The 9,504-nt window shown below is 37.0% G+C and overlaps 1 protein-coding gene across 1 annotated transcript; it reads left to right on the forward strand.

Moving 5' to 3' along the window:
• The first annotated feature begins 28 nt into the window (after positions 1-28).
• rgs9a (regulator of G protein signaling 9a) lies at positions 29-9,335 on the forward strand. Its single transcript, XM_043233924.1, has 17 exons — positions 29-1,857; positions 3,164-3,260; positions 3,747-3,797; positions 3,925-4,031; positions 4,116-4,167; positions 4,286-4,344; positions 4,538-4,614; positions 4,789-4,870; positions 4,958-5,020; positions 6,699-6,728; positions 6,819-6,880; positions 7,026-7,139; positions 7,233-7,348; positions 7,819-7,906; positions 7,997-8,135; positions 8,260-8,342; positions 8,587-9,335. The coding sequence occupies exons 1-17, from the start codon at positions 1,792-1,794 to the stop codon at positions 8,741-8,743; spliced, it is 1,443 nt and encodes a 480-aa protein (XP_043089859.1). The 5' UTR covers positions 29-1,791; the 3' UTR covers positions 8,744-9,335.
• Positions 9,336-9,504: the final 169 nt, after the last annotated feature.

The raw sequence follows: 9,504 nt of genomic DNA on the forward strand, positions 1-9,504 counted from the left end.
CAAACGTTCAGCCAGTCACACTACTTAAAGGCGCACTCGCTACATTCTTTAGCGCTCAATGAAAACCTTGCACAGTCTGAACTTTTTATGCCACAGTTTACTGAACCTTTACCAAAATAAAAACAGTTTATTGGACAGGATTCTATATTTTTTTAAACATTTGCATTTACGAGATTAAAGTTTTTGTGGTGGTCGACCGATACTGTTTTTTTTTCGAGAACAGGGTGATGTCAAGATATGTATCGTTTTTATTTGTTATTATCAATATGTTTTGAAAATGTGTAAAATAAACATACTTACATTGCTACTTAAAGGTTTACGTCTAAACGAAAACTTCTGCACAAAGAATGTAACCCTGCACTGTCAGAAAAAATATATGGAACAGTTTATTGGACCTTTAAACAATTTATTTGTAAAAAGTTTACATGTTTATGTTTATGTTTAAAGTTTTTGTAGTGGTCGACTGACAACCAGTGCTTAAAAGCAGGATGGCCGACATAAATAAGCCAAGCTTTTTTTATTTTTATTTTAATCAATGTATGAGAAATGTGAAATAATTTAGAAATGATGATTGTGTCACATAAACAAACTGAGATTTTTAAACTTTAGGCAGTTTCGAATTTAAGGATGCACTCAGTATATTTTTAGCACTAAATTAAAACTTTTATACAAAGAATTGAACCCTGCACTGTCAAAAAAATATACATTTTATGGAACATTAAAAAACACATATATTTTTTTAAATATATCGGTTGGCAATAAATGGATCGACCACTATTTTGTATCTTATTTGATCGGGATTTATGGATCGTATAGTATGATATACTGAGAATATCACATCTCAAAGACCTTTTATTTGCTAAAAGAATTATGGGCTATCAATCGGGGGGCAGATTGCGTGTAGACAGATAGTGTGCAAGTGTTGGTAATTTACAGGCCTTAGAGGTCCACGTATCAAATATGATACAGAAACATTTTGATAAATATCATTAAAGGATTTCTAATCACATGAGATGATAATCAGCTAATCAGAAGACCGGTGCATCTAGTTATCTATTTTATTCTACTTGGAGCTGGTTACATATTCGTGGGAACTGTCACGTTGACATGACATGAATGCACCTGTAAATGCTTTTTGCGAAGGTTTTCATTGAGAACTAAAGAATGCAGCGAGTGCGCCTTCAAGTAGTGTGACTGGCTGAACGTTTGCCCTCGCATGACATGAATGCACCTGCACAGGGCATCTTGAACCCATATGAATCAATCTTACCCACCAGAGGACCGTCTCGGCCAGGGTTCCTCAAACCTCACCCTGGAGGTCCAATGCACTGCAGAGTTTAGCTCCGACCCTGATGAAACTCGCCTACCTGTGATTTTCTAATGATCCCGAAGACGCTGATTAGCATGCCCAGGCGTGTTTGATTAGGGTTAAAGCGAAACTCTGCAGGAAAATGGATCTCGAGGTCCGGACTCGAGGATCACTGGTCTAGGCTGTGCTTCTGGTCATTTCTGGCAGCGTTGTCGCCTCTGTGTGTCGCCCCCTGTCGGTGAGTGAGAGCAGTGACGGCGGATAACAGAGCCACGCCGTGATTGGTCCGCTGTCACTTTCTCGTGTTCGCCGCTCGCGCTCTTCTCAGGTGTGTGCGTGAGCAGGGATCTGCGCTGTCCGCAGCTCTTTGAAAACCTGAAATTATATTCTCAGTAAGGCTGAGAATATAATCGCAACAAGATTTGCCTTCTGCCCTAGAAAACCTTTTGTTTTCCGCTTTATTTGTTTTTGTGGACTACAATATGACTATAAGATCGGACCGAGACCATGGACAGCGTTATCGGCCACGAATGTCCTGCCTTAAAAAGGTAAGTCCATTCTTACCTTACTATCGAACAGTTCACTTTTTGTTGCATCCTATGTATTTTACAAGTAGATGTTTGTTTCTCTGCTCATTCTGCTGTAAATAAGCTACACGCCATGCCCAGTGTAGCGTTCAATATACTTAAACGACTTTACAACATATCTTATTTTAAATTGCATATATTTTATTTTCATATTTTCGTAATAAAAAAAAAATACTGTAATGTGATTCTAACAATGCCATGATTTAAATAAGAACCAAAGTCATTGTATCTCAGCGTTTGCATGGAATATCCAAAGCTTTAACTGTTTTTTATATGCTATTTCACGCTATTTTGCTCTCGTTTCTGGAGTATCTGTTTATTCTTAGCTTCTTGGAGAGATCTTGAAGTCATTGAAAAGATTCGTTCTAAAAGAGCTTTCTGATTCAAAGCCAATTAGCCTGGCCTCATGCCACATCTGACAGCTTGCCTTAAGACTTTCATGTCTTACTCTAAGTTCAAAGGGCATGCATGTTGCCATAGTACTCGACTGTCAAACCCGTTTTAGGTCTGGACTAAGTGGTACCTGTGACAAATATTTTTATTTCTTTAACCTTGGCTTAGTTGAGAACCAGCTATGCCCCAATAGTTCGTAATACATAATTCATATGCATATGAAACTTTAGGGAATATTAATGAAGCAGTGTTAAAAAGGGGAAAAAGCCTTTCAGTGTCATTTGGGCAAATGTATCATTAAATGGGCATTTACGGAAAAAAACCTTAAAAGTTTAAACTAAAAGTTAAGCTAATCTAAAAGTTCCTTGTTGATTTATAATTAATAAAATATTGAATATTGACTGTAAGAAATTAATTCTTCTACAGTAAGGTTTGTAGAGCTACCCTACAGCATATAGAAACCTTAAACAAATACTTAATGGCAAAAACTGATGTAATTATGCAAAAATATAACGGCTGTGAAAAAGAAACCAATCATTTAAATTTAATTGTTTATTGCATTATCATCTTTCTCTCTTGTCTTTGAAACCCCTAAAATAACACAGCAGCAACTGGAAAAATGAAATATATTCCTATGTTCTTTACTGATTTTAGAATCTTTATTTGTAAAACAATCTTCCGGGACCTGTACAGCTGAAACGTGACTGTCATGGCCGAATATAGCTGAATAGGGAACCCTGTTCCCGGGTTGAACATCTGTAGTTGTGAGGACTGATTCTGACCTTTCCTTAGCATTGCATTTTATCCTTCAGCGCCTGCTTTTATATATTCCTTCTTAATAGTTTATATATTACTAATTTCCTGATTTTCCCAGGTGGAGACCACAGTGGTTCAGATGCAGGACCCATCGGCTGGAGTGAAGGGAACGAGTCAGAAGCTCAACGTTACAACCATTCCCCATGCCATCACTGGTGAGATCCTACAGAATCCTACAACCGTTGTACTGTGCTCTGTACGTTTCCTTTCAGCCTTTGTACGGACACAAGTGTTTTGCTGCCAGATCATAATCTGACGGCACTGGCTATATACAGCAGCCTTCAATTGGATGAGATCTTTGCTACTTTACGTTCCAAAGTTGCTCTTTAATCTCTGCAAGGGTTGTCGACGAATCCAGCGAGCCAGGCACTTTAACTTTGTCTTACATTTAACTGGTTCTTGTAATAATGGGCTTGAAATTTGTAAAGCACACGATCAAAACGTTTGAAAACGTATACATATTTTCTACAATGTATCACCGCGATTTAATATTCGGACATTAATATTACTCGTTATTTTCCTCATCGCTTTTTATTTTATTTTTATTTTTGTTATTTTGCTGAGCTGCATGTCATGGTAGTTTTCATGCACGTTTTTTGCTATTTGTTCAGATGTCATGACATTGTCTGTTTGTCTGACAGGTCAGGATATTGTTGCATGGATCGCCAAAAACATGAACATGGACAGTGATGGTAATTGTAAAAATAAGTTGTTTTGAAAAAACTAATGGTCTGTAAAAATACCCTTATAGTATGGTATATGTTTGGAATATAATATAATATCCAGCACAATAATGTTCTTGAATGCTTTTTTTGACAGAGGCTCAAGCATTTGGAACAATGTTAGTGGCATTCGGTTACATCTATCCTCTGCAGGACCACAAAAAGCTTGCCCTCAGACCAGATGACAGTTTGTACCGCTTTCAGGTAAATGGGTCAGGAGACTTTGTATCTTTAAAAATGTTTTAATAGCAGTGCATAGCAAACAGATGCATTTTCCCCTCTGTCTAGACCCCCTATTTCTGGCCTGTACAGAAGTGGAAGGCTGAGGACACAGATTATGGTTTGTAATCTTTTATATATTAACAAAACCTGAGAAGTCGCTTGCTTTCGTGAACTCATTTGAAGAGATCTTTTTTGTTAACCGTCACCTAATAAAAAAGTGTTTTCTGTCACCAAAGCAATCTATCTGGCAAAGAGAAACATTCGAAAAAAGGGTGTGCTTGATGCTTATGAGCAGGTATGTAAAAATATACTGATTTTGTTATTACTGAGAACCAGACTTATTCAGAATTCATTTTACCGCAAGAGCGCATTATTCCATTTTGAATGAACCGTTCACTATGAGATCCATAAGACGAATGTAGATGATAGTTTGTGTGAATTTCAATTTCAATGCCGACTTTAATATCATTATACTACAACACCGACAGGAGGAATACAGCAAACTTCACAAATGGATGAACCACAAATGGGATTTTATCGTGATGCAAGCTAAAGAGCAGTACCAGTGAGTTTCTCAACTCTGATCTTCTCCTGCTTTCTTAATAAACATATATGCTTCCTTTTTAAGTTTCTGTCATCTGTATTTGTGTCATGTGGTTTGTCCTATTTTTTGTAATTCTTCATCTTCAAGCACTTATTGTTGGTGCTTACTTCACGGTATTGTGTTTTCTCTTATAAGTGCCGGGAAGCAGCGTCAGAAGGCAGACAGAGTTGTGTTTGACTGTCAGGAAAGAGCCTACTGGATTGTCCACAGGCCTCCAGTAAGTGCTTGGCAGAATCTGTTAGTTTACCGTGGCTTTCTAAACATTATAAGGAGGATAAATGTACTTTCTCTAAAATGCCTACAGCCGCAAACCCACAGCGCTATGGATTGCGGCCTGGAACGTCACATTGACCCTAATGTGGAGGAGGTAACTGGTAAGTGTACATGTGACCCCTTAATATCTGTTAAGGTAAAGCCAGCTCTTGTAGACATCAGTCAAGATTGATGTCACTGGTTGATTCTATTTTAAAGCTTCAGTTTTGACAATCACTAAATCTATCTATATAGTAGTTAAAGGGATAGTTACCCCAAAAATGAAGATTCTGTCATCATTTATGTGTGACAGAAGAAGATATCTTAAGCAAAGATGTGAACCCACCACTGAAAATACACTGAAACCTGTATTAAATCATCCATTTATGTGTTTTACTAAAGAAAACAACGTAAGGGGACGGGGAATCATGACATAAGTTTCATTTTTAGATGAACTGTCTCTTTAAATGCTGTTAAACGTTACTGTGGGAGGGACTTTAGGCTTTACGGGCAATACTGCTGAATGCTCTAACTAGAGCTGATTAGCAGTGTGTCTGTCTCAGTCCTGGGATGGCCATGTAGATTCTCCCACAATCTGCTTTGTGATATAAGAGGATTCTTGACCTGCTGATCCTCCGAGGAGTTCCCCTCCAACCCACCCACACTTTCCCTCATAGAGCCTTTTAGAAATAGACCAGGGCAGCTGATTGCTTTTGCTGCTGCTGATAACGTGTAAACTTGCATTTACGAGTTCTTTAAATCCACTTTTTTAACATTAAAACACCGGTCAAAGGGTCATGACAGTTCACCCAAAATGAAAGTTCATTTACTCACCCTCGTGTTGTTAAAAAAATTACTTACTGTGGATCACAAACTATAATTTGGAGAATGAATTAATTAACTGTTTTTTGTTGATGTAATAAAAGCCAGTGGGGTGCTCAGAAATTTCTGTAAATATATTTACTTGCATACTTAAAAAAAAAAAAACTTGCAGACCTCAAATGTTTGATATTTGGGGACTATTTCTTGGGATTTTGGGACTATATCTTGGACTGCTTTGAAGTTTTTTAAACTGTGACTCTATTCTTCTTTTTTTCTCTTTCCACACAGATATTCACTTCTAATATGTCTTCAGCTATCAAGATGACACACCTACACACACACACACACAAACACACACACACACACACACACACGCGCACACACAGACTCACTTGTATTTGTGGTTTACAGGGACTCTCCTTAAGCATTTTTTCTATCGCCCTACACCTAAATCTACTCCTTACAGGAAATTACTGACAATTTTTTAATTTTATAAAACACTATTTTGTATGTTTTTAAGCCTTTTGTTTTAAAGGAACACAGGAAGTGTTTATGTTGTCTTACTCATGTCATTATATACATTTTCTGTTCTCATAAACCATAAATGCCAGTACACAAACACACACACACACACACACACACACACACTATTATTTCCTGCCTTGAATATTATTCAAACACTTTATAAGCAAGTGTGTGTATATATATAGTGTGCCACAGTACTTCCCTGCTTCTGTACCCTGAGCATTATTTCAGAGCATTGACAATTAAAATGACTGTCCCTGTGTTATATTAAGAGCTTTAGGTTGTTCCTTGCAGTAGCTTGTGTTTGGTAGTATATGTGGATATCACTCTCAGGATATCACTAGTATTTGTGAGGATAGCATGTAGCGAGTGGGTCTTGTGGTGGTGTATTCAGAAGCAGTCTGTTTGTAATGTAACAGGATGCTGTTTCTCCCTTTTATTTACAGAAAAAAACCTACGATTACTACAGAAGAATTGTAAGTGACACTGTTTCTTTACAAAAATACAGAAAACTGTTTTTTTTTTTTTATTGATATTTATATGTTGGTTCAAATTGTGTATTTTAGATCATCTACACACAACAGGCCATCATGAGGTCAAGGGTCAAGTCTTCAGTATCTCTTGGAGCGTAAGTCAACATTAGCCACAGCTGGGATGGCTCCTGCACTGAACACAATTAAGTTATTCACACTTAGAAATTCTTAATAAATTTCCCAAATAGTCAGAAGTAACTCATTGACTTAGTTGTGAAATTTTGATTTCTTTTCATTCAGCCTGGTCAAATATGTGACGACACTTAAGAACCACGACCCATTCCTCGTTCCCTGCCTCCCCAGCAATCCCTGGATTACTGACGACGACGCTTACTGGGAGCTGAACACGGCAGAGTAAATTCACAGAGAGCGCTCTAAATTTAAATCAGTTACTTAATATTATTGAGGTTTTAAATCACAAATGGTTTCTCACATTTTTGTTCGCAGTGTTGAAACTCCCACAAAAATGAGAGTGGAGCGTTGGTCCTTTAGCTTCTATGAGCTGCTTAATGATCCACGGGGCCGTGCAGACTTCAAGATTTTCCTAAAGAAAGAATTCAGCGGTTTGTCAATATTTCGTTACTGCTTTGACCGTTTGTTGGTATGGAGTGAGAAAGAGAAACTACACAAAAACGAAAACAAAATCTGCCATTGCTTAACCTGAAAATTTTCTTTTCGTGAGTCTTAGTTTTTTGGATCATTCCAGTTTAGAATGAATTAGACCACTTTCTGAACTGAATCAGCTCCTTTGAGTACACTGTGATGTACTAATCCTTTGATAAAATTGGAGCCAGTATTATTTTAATATTATTTATGTACTCTTATTAAGAGTCTTAATGAATTTAAATTAATTAGAAATTTTAGTTTAAATTTAAATTTTATTCATTCATTTTTTTAAATATATATATTTAAATACTTCTATTCAATTTAAATATGGTTCTGGCTGCAGTAAAGTTTTTTTTATTATATTTGATTGTAAGTCATATGAGTGTGGAACAAAATGAGGGCGAGTAAAAAACGTTTTTCGCTGCAGGTGAGAATCTAGCTTTCTGGGAGGCCGCCGAGGAGCTGAAATGGGGCACGGCAGCTTCTATGTCAGAGAAAGCAGAACAGATTTTCAAGTGAGATGCACATTATTTGTGCACATAATAGTTTTATATTTATTTTGGATGTCAGGCATCTCATTTTTATTTTTTATACATTTTTTGTAGGACCTTTTTGGCCCCAGGAGCACCACGATGGATCAACATTGATGGCAGGACAATGGGCCTAACAGTAAAGGGACTGGAACATCCTCACCGATACGTATTGGACGCCGCCCAGACCCACATCTTTATGCTGATGAAAAAGGTATGATTGTATCACCTGCAGTCTGTATGCTTAATTTGAACTCTGCCATGCGTGTTTTGTTTTTTGTTTAGTAAGTATGCACATCAGACATTTCTCATTTATACATTTTCTATTTTCTATTTAGGATACCTTTTATCGCTACCTGAAGTCACCAGTTTACAAGGAAATGCAGAAAAAAGCCATTTCTCCAGCACCACACGATTTCTCGTAAGTGCATTTTTGTATATGCACGTTGACCAATAATTAAACAAAGACTGAAGCATTTATATTAGAGCAAGTATTACAAAACAAAACGGTTTTTGAATGAAAATACCTTATCCATGAAATTCTTTGCCAGTGCGCTTGTACATTTTGTTACCATTTCTACCAAAGTAGTTTCAGAAATATAAAACACGTGTCACCAAACCAACGGTATTTTGCTGTAAAAAGGCTTGTTCTACCCCCCCTCCAGTGAGGCCCAGCTGCAGCAAAACATGAGGAACCGCAGGCCGAGCGTCAGCCCCATCATCACCTGGCAGAAGGAGCAGGAAGAGAAAGCCAAAGCAGCAGCCGCAGCTGGACCCATCGACATCAAGAAACTGATGGCCAGCAAACTAGACCGCAAATAGAAAGCTGAGACAGCGGGACATGCTGGAAATGCTTCACCTGACAATCTGACTAATAAAAAGAGACCCGTACATGGCTTAATGATCCAATGCAAGGTCTTATATAATCAAGCTAAACTTTGAAACCCTAACTTCCGCGAAATTTGTTGTATATATGACTCCCGAACATAGTTTCTAGTTTCATATTGCTACACTCAAATATTTTTTGTAGTTTGCAAAATACTTTTTCAGATCACACTTGTTTCCATGCAGTGATTCTGTTCACACAACACACATTTCAATGTGTTTACCTGTATAGCGGTTTCCCATTACAGTGTGAAGATGTTTAGTATGTGTGTGCAGTAGCGAATACCTGTTTATGTTCGAGTGTAGACAGCATGTTTATTGGTTCAGTGCTGTGTGTTTGTAATACCGCCTGCAGTGTTGAAGAAACGTCTTTGAAAATGTAGCTAATCTTTTCCATTTAAATTACAAATCTACAGTCAAAACGTCATTTTATTCAACTGTATAACCTTTACTTAAAAAGCCTCTTTAATTAAGTTACAAAAATGGAATATACACAAACTCTTAATTAGGTTAACTAACAAGGACATGATAAAATATAAATGTACACTAAAATGTAAAAATATAGAACTATATTGTGTTTATGATTCACTCAATTACAATTTTAATCAGAATAAAAATGAAAAGCCACAAAACGATAGCTAATGTGCATGATAAATACAAAAGTGTAATTTCCATTTAAACTCCCTTTTATTAATATG

Source organism: Puntigrus tetrazona, chromosome 3 (genome assembly GCF_018831695.1).
Source record: "Puntigrus tetrazona isolate hp1 chromosome 3, ASM1883169v1, whole genome shotgun sequence".
NCBI lineage: Eukaryota > Metazoa > Chordata > Actinopteri > Cypriniformes > Cyprinidae > Puntigrus > Puntigrus tetrazona.

What these genes read in the sequence shown, in the direction of transcription:
- rgs9a (XM_043233924.1), top strand. Translation starts at nt 1,792, where the DNA reads ATGACTATAAGATCGGACCGAGACCATGGACAGCGTTATCGGCCACGA. An exon ending in CCTAAAGAAAGAATTCAGCG is followed by an intron (nt 7,349 to 7,818) that starts GTTTGTCAATAT and finishes TTTTCGCTGCAG; the next exon opens with GTGAGAATCTAGCTTTCTGG. An exon ending in CCAGCACCACACGATTTCTC is followed by an intron (nt 8,343 to 8,586) that starts GTAAGTGCATTT and finishes CCCCCCCTCCAG; the next exon opens with TGAGGCCCAGCTGCAGCAAA.